Source organism: Trachurus trachurus (genome assembly GCF_905171665.1).
Source record: "Trachurus trachurus genome assembly, chromosome: 7".
NCBI classification, from domain to species: domain Eukaryota; kingdom Metazoa; phylum Chordata; class Actinopteri; order Carangiformes; family Carangidae; genus Trachurus; species Trachurus trachurus.
Window position 1 is genome coordinate 16,517,554 of NC_139901.1, and position 13,562 is coordinate 16,531,115.

The 13,562-nt window shown below is 41.5% G+C and overlaps 3 protein-coding genes across 3 annotated transcripts in view; 2 read left to right on the forward strand and 1 right to left on the reverse strand.

The window, feature by feature from the left end:
- Nucleotides 1-233: 233 nt before the first annotated feature.
- wfdc2 (WAP four-disulfide core domain 2) lies at nucleotides 234-1,805 on the forward strand. The gene is made up of 4 exons (XM_083974735.1): nucleotides 234-357; nucleotides 547-690; nucleotides 899-1,036; nucleotides 1,142-1,805. The coding sequence occupies exons 1-4, from the start codon at nucleotides 255-257 to the stop codon at nucleotides 1,273-1,275; spliced, it is 519 nt and encodes a 172-aa protein (XP_083830861.1). The 5' UTR covers nucleotides 234-254; the 3' UTR covers nucleotides 1,276-1,805.
- An 835-nt stretch (nucleotides 1,806-2,640) lies between these two features.
- Nucleotides 2,641-11,310, reverse strand: pigt (phosphatidylinositol glycan anchor biosynthesis, class T). Its single transcript, XM_083975047.1, has 11 exons — nucleotides 10,904-11,310; nucleotides 9,684-9,861; nucleotides 8,717-8,844; nucleotides 8,427-8,527; nucleotides 8,063-8,237; nucleotides 7,831-7,928; nucleotides 7,463-7,619; nucleotides 5,155-5,355; nucleotides 4,276-4,441; nucleotides 3,995-4,078; nucleotides 2,641-3,863 (listed from the first exon to the last, which is right to left on the reverse strand). Exons 1-11 carry the CDS (start codon nucleotides 11,307-11,309, stop codon nucleotides 3,614-3,616), a joined length of 1,944 nt encoding a protein of 647 aa, XP_083831173.1. The 5' UTR covers nucleotide 11,310; the 3' UTR covers nucleotides 2,641-3,613.
- A 1,031-nt stretch (nucleotides 11,311-12,341) lies between these two features.
- The window catches only part of phactr3a (phosphatase and actin regulator 3a), a gene marked incomplete at both ends in the record, with an annotated part of 29,734 nt that continues 28,513 nt past the window's right edge, over nucleotides 12,342-13,562 (forward strand). The window contains one exon of the mRNA XM_083975841.1: nucleotides 12,342-12,444. Coding sequence (XP_083831967.1) covers nucleotides 12,342-12,444 — 103 coding nt within the window. The remainder of the gene's footprint in view (nucleotides 12,445-13,562) is intronic.

A 13,562-nucleotide genomic window follows, 5' to 3' on the forward strand; every position in this document is an offset into this window, starting at 1 on the left:
CTCCCTGACCTCCCTGTGTCTGCTAAAACTATACGTATATTGGTATATAGAAGTAAACTACAAATAGTATAATGAATTATGTTCCATTAGTAGTGTCTGGTGGCAGAAGTGTGGCTGCTTCCATGTAGTGAGACAGGAATGTAACTCTACAGGCACAAGGACCCAGCATCTTGTGACTTGGCTGCCCAGCCTGCAGGTTGTGCACTGGGATATTTGTCCAAACAAGAGTACATTCTTGTGTGCAAGAAGTTGACATGGAGAAACACTGGTGTACAGTTTGTGCATTGCTTTTAGCACTCAGTGCATATGTGCACTTTAACACAGCCCTTGCTGCAGAAGCTGATCGCAACCTAACAGGTACGTTTGTTTTGACTCAGATGTGTTTAATGTGGGATCTGCGAGTTTACTGTTTGCCTCTGAAAAGTTCATGTTTGTCTGTTTCACACACAACCAGAGTTGTTTGGTTACCAGACGCCTTCGTTAATGTAATCTCCCTTTCCACAACTGATCTTTTTCCTTCTCTGCTTCACTGCCTCTTTCTCTCAGTGATTCTTCCCAAACCAGGCCACTGCCCACGTCGCCTTAATGTTGTCCCATCACATAAGGGGTGTGTGTGTGATGAAGACTGTCCTGCAGACCACAAATGCTGTGTGTTTGACTGTGGAGCTGTCTGTGTCCCTCCGGCTTTCAGTACGAGCCACAATGTTTAACTTTTTTTTCTCTCAAATGGGCAGCTGTTAAATCTTTGGTTAAATCTTCTCTGTGACTGAACTAACATGGAAGTCAAGCATGGACTGTCCATAAGGCAACAGAAAGACTCTTCCAATCAAAAGCCATATTTTCCAGACATTCTGCTTCAGCTTTCTTTGAATACAATGATTTCTTTTTTACCCCTCAGCAAAGCCAGGAGTGTGTCCTCGCAGGCGCTGGGGTTCAGGGTTGTGTGCTGAGTTTTGCTCTAATGACAGTGACTGCCCCAGTAATGACAAATGCTGCCACAATGGATGCGGACATGAGTGCATCGCACCATACACAGGTTAGATATGGCACTACTCCTCCTGTGTTTGTGCAGTCACATCAATGCACTGACATTTGCTCATGAACACTGTAACTGAGTATGTTTGTGTCTGTGGTGTGCCAGTGAAGCCGGGTCGCTGCGCTCTGCCCCAGGGAACCCCCATGTGCGCCGAGTACTGCTACCACGATGGTCAATGTCCAGGAGAGCAGAAGTGCTGCAGGACGACCTGCGGCCACGCCTGCAGCGAGCCCTGCTGATTGGACTCACACTCACTAAGTTGCATTTGTGCATTAGTTTTTGCATTAGTAAACGTATTATGTTAAACCTTTTCATAGTAGCACACTTTGGTATATTTGCACAATTTCAGTTGGTGCTATCCTGAATAAAGTTATACATTTTCACCTCCCATACTTTAAGCACATTCAAAAAATTCAAGATTATGTGAATAAATGTATGTTTAGGTAATCTACTCTACACTTGTTACTCAGAGGGAAAATAAACTCATTATCCACAGACTTTTTTCCAATGTATTCCACTCTGAGAAAACGTATAAAGAAAATGTGACTTTGTAGAACATCCCTGAAATGGAAAGAGACTAGCTAGCAGGCTGCCACTAATGGTTTGCAGTATGTTTATGTTTTTACTTGATTAGTTTACATATGAACTTGTGTGTAATTGTACTTTGATATCAGTCACAGAGTATTTCTTCAATACTTCATATTTGAAATGCTCTAAATGGATGAAAAATGTACTTTACTGTCTTTGTATCACAACAAATAAACATGTCTCCAGGACTTAGAAATCTGTTCTGTATTTATCACCTTGCTGGTTACAGCTCTCAGGTTTCATTGGTTTCCTTTATGGGCTTTTTAGACAAGTTTGGCTGTAAAAGGAATGATGAAATATGCCAAGAATCTAAAGTGCTTACTGGCAGAAAACAAGACTATATGAAGAGGTAGCCAAGAAGTTCTGCTGCCTAAACATTTCAACATTGTTGCACCCCGACCTCACAGGTTTAAAAAAAAAAATACAGCTCAAATTGTTTTTCCCGTACAAACATCCACATTTGACTTTATAATTTATAATAGTATTCAGGAAATCACAAACATATGTGCTGCATAAAGTAAAGGCTATGTCATTGAGAACCGTGACACAAGCCACTTATCACTGCGGGTATACGGGGTCCTTGAGAAACAGACTGTGAAGGCTGAGCTAGCAGAGCTGTGTTTCCTGCCTGTGTATTATACCCGCTTGCTTTGAGAGAAAACATACTTTGCAGCTGACCAGATATGAACATCACTTATGTGGAATGCTGCTTTTCCTTTTGTTTTTGTTCCACATTGTTGCCAAACGTGCAGGGGTGAGAAATGCTGACCGGCCAAATACAGAGACCACTGTGTTTGCTCTCTCTAGGTCTGCCAGAAGTGGGGCCAAGTTTGTTTACACAAAAATGTGGGCACTCGGAGTGAAGTAACACAGCTCCAGCTTTGGTTCAGTGTTCATGTGTCTTCCTACAGTACACAGCTGCTACTTAGAATAAAATATCAAATAGTTGTTCGACAGTTTATTTAAAAGTCAATAATAAACACCTTTTTGCCACACACACACACACAAATGCACAACAGAGTACCGATTCACCGTTCACATTCTGCATACTTCTTCACTGCCAGTGAATCAGAATGGACTTTTGGACAGACAAGTATAACTTATACTCACTTTAGGATCCTGGTGAGTGAAGGGGTTACAAAGTAATTCAAATTCAGGCACTGCAAACAATCGCATTTAAGATTCATGCATGCATCCAAAATGAGTGCAAAATAAATGTTTGGTAGGAGGCCTGTTGCTTTTTAAAAAGAATAAGTAGTTCCAGACAAGTACTGTGGTTGCTCAGGGACATGTTCAACTTAGAGAATAAAAAAAAAAAAAACACGCTCCAGAGAACACGTGTCAGACAATAGAAACACACCAGCATGTTCCCTAGTTCCACCTTAATGCTCTGTTTAGTATGTGTTGTGGGAAAGTCAGTATTTAAAGAGTTTTCTGTCCTGTTACACCTGAGATTTAATAGAACTGTGACTTTCTGACTCAGTCACTCTGAGTTTAAGGATCATTTCATTTTTATTTTGCCTTGCAAGGAGATCGAAATCAACAGGTCAGGGACATCTTCTTTCTAACTGAACTCATAGTACATTCACTGAAACATAGCTTCCTCACAGTAACAAATCCCCCCAGTGACAGTGTGGCTGTGTAGTGTTAGAGTGGGATTATAATTTCAAACACCCACAAAACAAAAACATCCAACCAAACAAAAGAAAAAAAAAATGTTGCACACTCTGCAGCTTTGGTTCCTTCTTTTTTGTCAAGCAATAAAAACAGTCAGAGTACACAAATGTCCACATTTCTTTGTCCTCAACCAGCAGGAAATGATCCTGAATACTTTCCTCCATTTAAAAAAGAAACCTTCAAGTTGACTGTGCTTACAGTCTGCATTCATATCAGTGTTTGACTCCCTGAATCCACATTTAGCAGTAGCTCTGCCAAAAGGACAATTTTCCTTTACCTAAAATCAGAGCCAGTTGGCACTGACGTCCAGCCTCAGAGTGGCGGCACGCCCCTCATTTTGCGGATGATGTTGGCTATCCGCTTGGCCAGTCCTGGGCTGGGCTCTTCTATCTGGAAGCTCCGGGTCAGCAGGTTGTAGAGCGAGCCATAGCCCACAGCCACCACAGTGCAGGTCAGGCAGATGACATTATAAGGCATGCTGAAGTCTGGAGTTGGCAGGTTGACCAGCAGAGGCTCCGTGTAGACGCGCACAAAGTAGCTTGTCTCCTCTTTGCAGGGGAAACTGGTGGATGATGGGAAATTTGGTCATTTGACTTTCTAAACAAAGCTTCCTGACAGACACAGAAACATCTCACACAGTAGATCAGTAGTAATAAATGGCATTTTCCTCAAAAGGAACAACAGTATACTTACAAGCTGCTGAACAGTGGGCGTTCCTGCGTGTTGTTTGTATCCATGGCAACAATACTTGGTACAAGAGAGCTGATTACTGAAGACCTAAATGTTGACAAAAACAGTTTAGGCATTTTGAAGGTGAGAAAAAAGAAAAATCCTAAAAATAAATACAAAAGACTATAAAACGAACCTCTCTGCTCTCACAGCCCTCAAATTAATAACTACAACTTCATAAACTCTAAACTGACATGAGTGCAACATGTGCTTCTTATTTCAGAAACTTTACATAGCCTACATACCCAACATAGAAGCCGTGGTTGGGGTCAGGGGTGTACTCAGTCCATTTGAGCAGAGCCCTCTCAAACTGAACGGTGACCTCGGTGACAGAATTCGGAGGAAGCTGGACCAGCATCTCCAGCAGGTGGGGCCTCAGACGGTCCTTAGATGGCTCGTAGTGGATGTAACCTGGGGGAGGAAGACAAACATGAGTGGGCAAACTATGAACAGACACAACACAATAAGAAGTTTTATATACTGTGACAAATCAAGAACAATAATACTCGTGATAATGTCTGAACAAAAAACAATCATCTTGATATGCAGGCATGCCAAAATAACATCTTTAATTCTAAACACAAACCGCACAGCTCTCACATCAGGACATGCAGCTCGTGTTCTCCTCCTTGTGGTGAACTAAGGCACCTACATGGAATAAATGATCTATTTTTTTCCACAATAAATACACATTAATCAGTAAATTTGCAAAATATTAGCTCTATAAGTAGAAGTACATCAGTAGATTTTTATTCATTCCTTACACTGCCAACATTTAATTTAACACAGAGCAGCAGCTCCATTTTACTGCAGGAAAACTAAATGTAAATCTGCTTATTCTTTGTATCTTTAAAGCTTCATTTGCCACCAGCTAAAACAACTGCAGAGTCATGGCAATGAAATTAACTTGATGTGCGTGGGAGACGTTGGAAAATAAATTTCTCCTGATGATAGTTTGAGGGAAAGTTATGTTTCTGCTGTCTCGTTCAGTGCAGGTGGCTTCTCGTTTCACTTAAACATCTGTTGGTTCATTCAAGTACCAGCAATTTAATTAACTTACTTTATTTATAATGTCTCATTTCATGTTACTCGTTTGATTTCCAGAAGCTTGTAAAGTTACTCACTGGGCTTGTTGTCCTTTCCCTTGCTGGTGACTGTGAGGGTGTGGATGTAGAGGCGAAGATACCAGGGAACTGAATCCAGGAGCAGCACGGGGAACGACCTGTATGGGTGGTTGTTGTACATCAGAGTGTGAATCTCTCCCGTCTGGAGTCCATAACCGGCCACGTAGCGCTCACCATGGAGCAGGGGGCGCAGCATGTCACCTGCAAGAGCGGAGTGTGTGACACAATGCTTATATGCTTCTTTGGTGGTAACGTTAAGTTAAGATGGCGCTTATCGAGGACTTTCTGTCACCAAAACAGACAGCCGACTTTAGTCTTTCACAATAACCTTGATGCAATCCACAAGAGAATAAAAGAATAAAATACAGTGGAAACCGATTATAGTGATCACGTGCGTCCAGAGTCAATGTGATCATATAAGCGGTTGATTACTATACCAATTTTTTTATTATTTCACTTAATTTCTTTTTTTTTTTGGTTAATATTTTTATTAGGAGGTAAGGCACAATTAGAACAGAAACCAATGTTATAATTACATTGAGTATCGCAACACATCTGCATCACAATTGAAAATGTAAACATATTGATACAGTAGAAATACTGTGCATCATGATAAATGAAGAGCAAGACATACAGTTTGCCTCCTGGGATGTTTCCTTATTTTGTATTTGTGGCCCAACAGGAACATGATCGGGCGACAAACAAACAATGTACAAACAAAAATAAAAATAATAAAAAATAATAGTAATAATAAATAAATAAATAACTGAGGATTCTTGTATGTGATGAGTGAATAAGTGTTTAAGCTACAGGGTGTAAACTAAAATACAAGGGAAGCCAAAAGACAGGAGAGGAAAAATAAATAAATAAATAAAATATATAAAATAAAATAAACAAATAAATAATAATAATGATAAAGATAAGAAGAAAGAGAAAGAAAGGAGGTTGGGGTCCATCAATCAGGAGGCATTGCCTGAAGAGAGCGAAAGAATGTTAAAAAGGGAAGCCACTTGTTATAAAATTTATCAGAGTTACCTTTCACTGAATATCTGATCTTTTCCAGTTTTAGAAAAGACATGGTGTCATTGAGCCACTGAGTGCTAGATGGAGCTTTAGTTGACTTCCAGTGAAGAAGAAGCTGGCGTCCTGCCAGTAAGGAAGTAAAGGCTAAAATATCTAATTGGTTAGAGGTAAACCGGTTGTGGTCTTCTGGGAGCCCGAATATGGCGACATGCGGAGAGACTTTTATGGTCTTTGAAAATATTTTTGACATGGTATCAAAATAATTCTGCCAGAAACGAGAAAGTGACGAACAAGAGTAAAACATATGAGTTAAGTTGCAAGATAAAGCGTGGCATTTGTCGCAATTGTCGGTGATACTGGGATAGATTTGTTTTTCACTTAATTTCTTAAGCAGAGCATCATCTAAATGCCATTTGTATAGTTTTTCAATGAGAAAAACGAAAATGGTCGTCAGGGCGATCCTCTGGTCAGCTGCAAACTCACCCGTCTACACCTCGATTACGGACAACAGCGTGGTTTTCCACACAGCAGTCATTTAACTCACATGACAGAATAACAGTCTCAGTACAGATCTCGTTGCTGCTGCCAATGTGTTTTTAAAATTAGCAAACTACTGTACAGTAGTGCCGGATGATTTTTCATGAATGAAGGGGCAATATGTCACTGTCGAGCTGGGCGATAAAATATCATGATATTTATCCCGAAATAACTTTTCCCCGATAGAAATACAAGAGGCAGTCGAGTCGATAGAAAGTCGTTTCATAGGTTTCATTCATCCATGTTTTGTCAGACAACACAAACAGCCAATGATAATGAGAGTTGTGCCGCACCGACAGTCATGTGGCTCAGCCAGCCAGGTGACGCACACAGCTCAACAAGACACAGCGCGGCGACATGTGTTGTTTGGGCTGCTGCAGCCGTGCACGTCAAAGGGACACCGTCAAAAATAAAATAAATAGGCTGTTTTTGCACATGTTTTCATTCATAAAATGACCAAAATGAACACTATAAGCGGCTTTCTTGATTACGATAAACAAATAATTTAAACAGCATTTGTATAAAATGATTCTGTCCCAAGCCTTTTGATCCATATAAGCGGTTGATTACTATATCCGTGATCACTATAAGCGGTTTCCACTGTAGTATGTCATTAAATCAGCTAAGAGATAGAAACCACATGTAGTTGAGGCCTTTTAGTTTACTCATTTCTTGTCAAATCAGACGTAAGTGAGATGTGAAACACATGGTACACAGAGCTGTATCATGTGCCACATCTCTCACTCACCCTCAGTGGATTTCCAGCGGATCAGCAGGTTGAGGGAGCGCACGGTGCCAAAGGTGATTTGTTGGGTCAGATCATAAACGGAGAAGGTCCGTCTGTCCCCCAGCACCACTGCCTGGGTCAGCAGGGGAGTAGCTGGGCTCAGCTCAAACTGCTCCCCCTGCAAAATGACATCATGTCAATCTCAATCAAAGCATATGTCTGGCCATACTGTTAAGGGTTATCATTTCTATATAAAAGATTTAAATCATCTTGGTTAACTACACCACAATGCTACTTTGGCAGTTTGGTAAAAAACTCGTCCTCTTATTCGGAGAAGTTTGCATAATCATTTGCAGTGGATGAGAGAGAGCAAATTGGGGAAATCAAACCTCTGGGCTGTCTGTGACGTCAATATAGATTTTGCTGGAGGAGGCCAATGGACAGGCTTCTGTCAGGGTCCGAGAAAACATCTTGAACAAAGACCATTCTGTAGAAATAAACAGCCGGAAATTAACTAAAGTCAGGAAGAAGTCATTAAGCTGTTTTCTCCCATTACTATGGTACCAAATACACCAAATACAACTCAGCTCCAAAACGAGTAAACAAGTTCTTTCGGCTCACCTCTTTTACTCTGTCCAGACGTGTGCAGGTCAAACACCACATTCAGTGTCTGTCGCAGCTCCCAGGACGTGGTTTGGCACTGTTCATCCTCACACACAGGTCTGATGTGCACTGACTGGGAATGGAAACTACTGTGGAAGAGTTTCTCAGACTTCAACAGGACTGCAAGACCAGCCTGCAAGTTCAACAAGGCAGCGGAGAAGAAAAGAGTCAGTTTGCAGCAATGACTGACGTTTGAGCTTCTTCTTCATGTAAGGTGGTGCTGAGACACAAGTTCAGTCAGTGTGTGCATCATACAAAGGAGAGCACATGACATTTGGGTTTTGATGTATTTTTAAAGAGACACACAGACATAGACACACACCTTGGATCCACACGGCAAGAGCTTCTTCCATGGTGTAAGATTCTCTGTGCAAACAATCTCACGTGGGAGGGTAGCATAGCGGAGGAAGCGGTGGTCTGTCACTTCAAGTTCAAGACAAAAAACACAAATCATTCTGTATGCAGTGTAACGCATCCAGGACAATAACTACTGTAGGACCTGCAGGCTACAAGTGTTTGAGGTGGTTCTCACGTGATTAGCTTTTCAATATGTTCACCACCACCTGAGAAAATTGGGAAATGCAAAGGGAGAATGAGGAGGCTGCACCGTACCGTTGCCTACACCGAGCGGTTTGAAGGAGGCACTGGGCTGAACAGTGTTGGTGGAGTCAATAAAGTTGAGTGAAGCACAGAAAATCCCTGACAGCACATTGGTCAGTTCCTTCCATGTGCCATCCACACTGAAAAAGGCAGAAATTGTTAGAAAAGACTGATAAGCACACATGGTTGCAGAAAAATATTACCAACTTTTCTTTTCTTTTTTTTTATTCCGGGGTTTTGTATGAATATTTTAATTTTGATCTTTACATAGAAATAATGAGTTGAGTTTCATTCTGCTTGTAAAAAAAGAGGTTCTTGGACATTTTCATCTTCCCAACATGTTCCTGCAGAATATGTTGGGAATGTTACTTTTGTTTTTGTGATATTTTTTTGAAAACTATAATCTTTTTACTAACTGGTGAAAAACACTTGATGCAAACAGAAGAGTAAAGCAATATTTTCCTGTGCCAAAAATTAACAGTCATTTACATTCCTCACATACTGTTTTTCAAGCCAATAATTATTTGCACAATAACAATGACTCTGCATATGTGCTGCTAGAGAGTTTGATTCACCACCAGAGACATAACTTTGTGTTGTAGCTTTCTGCTTGTGCTCAAGGAATTCCCACTTGTATTCTCACTGTTCTTTACTTTTTGATATGCCCAGTTAAACAGTGACTGAATTTGTTATTCCCAGTTCCCAGGATCGGGTGCAACAACCCAAGAGAGCTTGCTTTTGGCAGAGAAGGCAACGTGCGCACAGAGAAATAAGAAGTGAGACAACTAATTCACAAACACTGCAGCATGTCTATTATTAAGATTTCCATTGGAATGCACCAAACCCTACTTGCCAGCTATAGATTATCAAACCTCTATCATACCTCAACTAACAACTTCAGCAGAGTGGTGTCACAATTTCAGCACAAGTCAACTTCCCCGGTTCTGATGTCCTGCAGTAAGCAAAGGGCCATACTTACTCCGTCACAGAGTCCTGAAACCACACCCAGAGTTCTGCCCCAGGAGGAGAAGAGAGAAAGGGCTGCCCCCACTGCATGGTCCTCCAGTAGCCCTGTGTGAAGGAGATGTGCAGCTCTCGCACTGAGAACTTGGAGATGACCTGGCCCAGGGACTTGGGGAACAATCGGTAGTGGGAGACTGAGGAAGATACCATTAAAAAGTTTGTGGTTACAGCATTGTTGTCCTTTGTATATAACAGGTAAACAGCAGAACATACAAGCTGTTTTTGAATTTACAGGCTATGGATCAGCTCAAACTCTGTTAGACTGGAGTGTGGTGTAGTAGAAGTAGTAAATGAACAGCAGCTCTGACTCAACACATTTACTAAAATATTGCTAATCAGGGAAGAGTGAATAATCAGTGCACAATTAGAATTATATTCTCCACTGCACATAAATACCACATGAGATTAAAACTTGAGACAATTTTACTCCAGAGCTGTAGACACATTTAGACCTTTGTGACTTCCCCGACTTCTACACATGAGATAGATAGTTATTATGATTTACAATGGGTTTCCAGATATATTATGTTGCAACATGTCTGTGATATTTATGTTACACTATCTGTTAAGGATCTATTTGTTAAGACTTGCTAAAAATGTTGTGCGTCTTTCTACTGAGCTCTCCAATTGAGTAGCAAGACCTCTCTAATGAACACCATTTGACCTCTTAGTTAACCTTTCATTTACTTATTCAAGTTTGACTAGATGTGTGCTGTATGTAGAAGATTAAATAGAGAGAGCAATAATACAGTTAGAACAGTGTTAAGCTCCCATTCTAAAAACGTTCCTGTATTAGTGTGGTCTATTTGAATAAATAGTTTGGGCAATAACAGTGTTGTGGGTTGTGATTTGTGAGTAATTTTACAGTTTAATACCCTGGTAAATCACAAATAGGATATTATTTGAAATATTTATCAATTGTCATTGTAGGTTTAAAAGACATTTTGCACATAGCCAGTGGTCAAATGGTGCACTGGAGACATAAGTGCCATGCTGAAGAGGGGAGTTTCACGATCTGGCAATCCATATTTTTCTGTTATTAATGAATTGAAGGCCAATTGATCCATAGAGCATCATTAGACCACCGTGTTAGCCATTGAGTGGGTTATTAATTACATTCAATACACCACTTATGACTCGAGTTTAGTTAGTCTCAGTGCTATAGCACTAACCCACCTTTGTTTTCTCTCGTGAAATCAGTCTCCCACAGGGTGCGGAACTGGAAGCTGGCGTAAATATCTCCGGAGTGCAGCGGCCTGATGACCAGCTCCTCCTGGAAATCGTCTCTCGGCCGTGGTACCGATGAAGGGGCCACGCTCTCTGGGACTGGAGTGTCGTGTTTTTCGGCTGCAGCTTCATCCGGAGTCACCTCATCAACCACGGTCGCCTCCCAGCGCCTCTCCTCCACCACGCGCTGCTCGGGCGCTTTCTCCGCTGTTTCGGTGTCTGCTTGTGCATTATCGACCACGGCGGCACGGTCACTACCCGTTAGTGTAGTTTCTTGACCCTTTGTGACGACAAACACTAACAAACCACAAAAAATCAACAGCACAGTTGAGGGTCTGATATTGTAAGCTGCCATTTTTCTTCTGCCTCGGAGGAGCACTTCCGCGTTAGTACGTCACATGTTGAACCAGCCAATGGGCTGCATCCTATGTAGTCCAGTGGCACAGACATGAACCTGCTTTGTTTTAAGCAAAATAGCAAAATATTCGCATTTTAGATGTATTTTTCCACACGTAAATGCAACTATGGAGGGTTAGGCTGATTTATTTCATTAAATTATTTTAAAATTATGATTCATATATAGAATAAACTTTGATACAAATGATATAGGTCATTTTAATGTGGAGCCAATATTATACAGGTCCCAGCTCTGGGGTTTTCATGTAGCCTCCTGTTGTGCTTTAAAAACATCCTCAAGGTGTTTTGCGCAAAATATTAATAGGCTATTTATATTAATTTACGTGCATCATCAGGTCACCAGTAGGCTAGTTCCACAGTCAATTGCACGCTATCTAATTAACCGATTAGTCATGTAATTTCTCGATAAATTCATTATTGCTGCCTCGACTTAATCTTGCATTTTATGACGCTGCCTCAGCTTAGACCTACAATAAAGCTTTATAGACCCAAAAATAAACGATGTGTGTGGGGGGGAGTGTAGAGATTTTGTGAAATGCGCTTGAAAAAAAAAAAAAAACACCAACAAAAAAAACCCTACAATGTGTAGGCTAAGCACCATTAATACATCGGTGTAACAGCATGTTAGTTAATGTGTTGAATATTTGGCCGTGTTGCTGGACAGAGACGGGCATCATAGGGGGCATATCATACCCCTCCCACATCCACACATCATCGCGCACACAGCCCAGACGCACACACACACACACACACACACACACACACACACACACACACACACACACACACACACACACACACACACACACAAACACGGAATTTCTGCTCAGCCATGGCTCCCTGGTAGATGCTCAAAGCGGCTGTTGTCAGAGCAAATTAAATCTGCACTCGCTCGCTGCTTTCCTCCTGACCTTGCCTGCCTCTGGTTGGGTTTTCAATATTTTATTCGGGATTCCTGTGCTGTCTCCTCATGGCTACATCGGATGGACTAGACGGCTGTCTGCAACGAGGCAGATCTCAAAGTGACCCGAACATACTCACCGAACCGGGTATCGATTTGTCTCACAGCACAGGTAAGACACACGCGTCATTGTCTGGATATTCATCTGCTGAAAAAACAAGTGCATATGTATATATTTTTTTTATCATTATTATTATTTTGTTGCCGCTTATTTTGGCGAAGCAGCGGTTTCCATACGGCATCCTTGTGCCTGCCCAGTGGGATATCAGAATACCAATGTATAATTAGCGCATATGCTTCTAACCTTGGACATAAAAAAAATACAGCCTGTAACACTGAATCCTGGAGCTGTAAATTGAAAATTAATGTGCCATATCAGCGTATGAGGAGCTGCATACATGCCTCTCCAAGATTTGCGCGTAGACGCCTGTAGCCCGTTGGGTTGTTATGGCTGCAAGTAGTAGCCTATTTAAGAACCAGCGTGCAGGCCGTTTAATATGATATTTAACGCGTGCAACATTTACACTATCTGCCGCCCTGTGCGTGATGCAAACCTCCCGATTCAGCACCAGCAAATCGGCATGCATTCGTGGTCCATGGTGACAGTTGTTGTCTTATCTGATCCACCCGTAGAGCCCGTTATTTAGGAAACACATGGGTCTTCGGTTGTTTTTTGTGTGTTGAATTTTCATGCACATGCAGTGGTATGCCTATAGGTCTTTTCTCTGCGTAATGACAGCTCTGTCATCCCCCACCCCCCACTCTTCTCTTTCCCCCCCCTCAACACTGAGCTGATCACTGTTGTGATCAATGACCGGCCACGTGATAAAAAGGATATAGGTGGAAATACCTCCCCTTTCCAAATTTAGGAGAGCCAATGCTAGCAAGAAATCCATTCAGCAGTTCATGGATCCAGCTGGTGCGCGTTATTCTAACATGGAGTACAGGTTTATCTCTCTGTGGTCTGTTAGTCATCCCTCTGCATATGGAATAATGAATTGATCTTTCATTAATAACAGGAGAACACCAGGGAGCAGTCATGTTCTGCACGTCTCCAATGAACTCCTGCAAATAGATTTCATGTGCTCCTTGTTATGTTTTACTGCAAATGCCTCTCACTCTTAGATTACCAATATATTGTTTCTTCAGTGAAAGTATGGCTTACATTTTTACGTAAGTGAGGCTATTTATGGTCATATTGTGTGGGCCTGGAAAGAGTCATTGCTCACT

Excerpts from the sequence above, each read along its gene's own strand:
- pigt (XM_083975047.1), bottom strand. The coding sequence starts at position 11,309 with ATGGCAGCTTACAATATCAGACCCTCAACTGTGCTGTTGATTTTTTGT. Across the intron at positions 7,929-8,062 it reads GTCTGGACAGAGTAAAAGAG|AATGGTCTTTGTTCAAGATG; the intron begins GTGAGCCGAAAG and ends TTATTTCTACAG. Across the intron at positions 5,356-7,462 it reads CCGCTGGAAATCCACTGAGG|GTGACATGCTGCGCCCCCTG; the intron begins GTGAGTGAGAGA and ends CCGCTCTTGCAG.
- wfdc2 (XM_083974735.1), top strand. The coding sequence starts at position 255 with ATGGAGAAACACTGGTGTACAGTTTGTGCATTGCTTTTAGCACTCAGT. Across the intron at positions 358-546 it reads AGCTGATCGCAACCTAACAG|TGATTCTTCCCAAACCAGGC; the intron begins GTACGTTTGTTT and ends TCTTTCTCTCAG. Across the intron at positions 691-898 it reads CTGTGTCCCTCCGGCTTTCA|CAAAGCCAGGAGTGTGTCCT; the intron begins GTACGAGCCACA and ends TTTACCCCTCAG.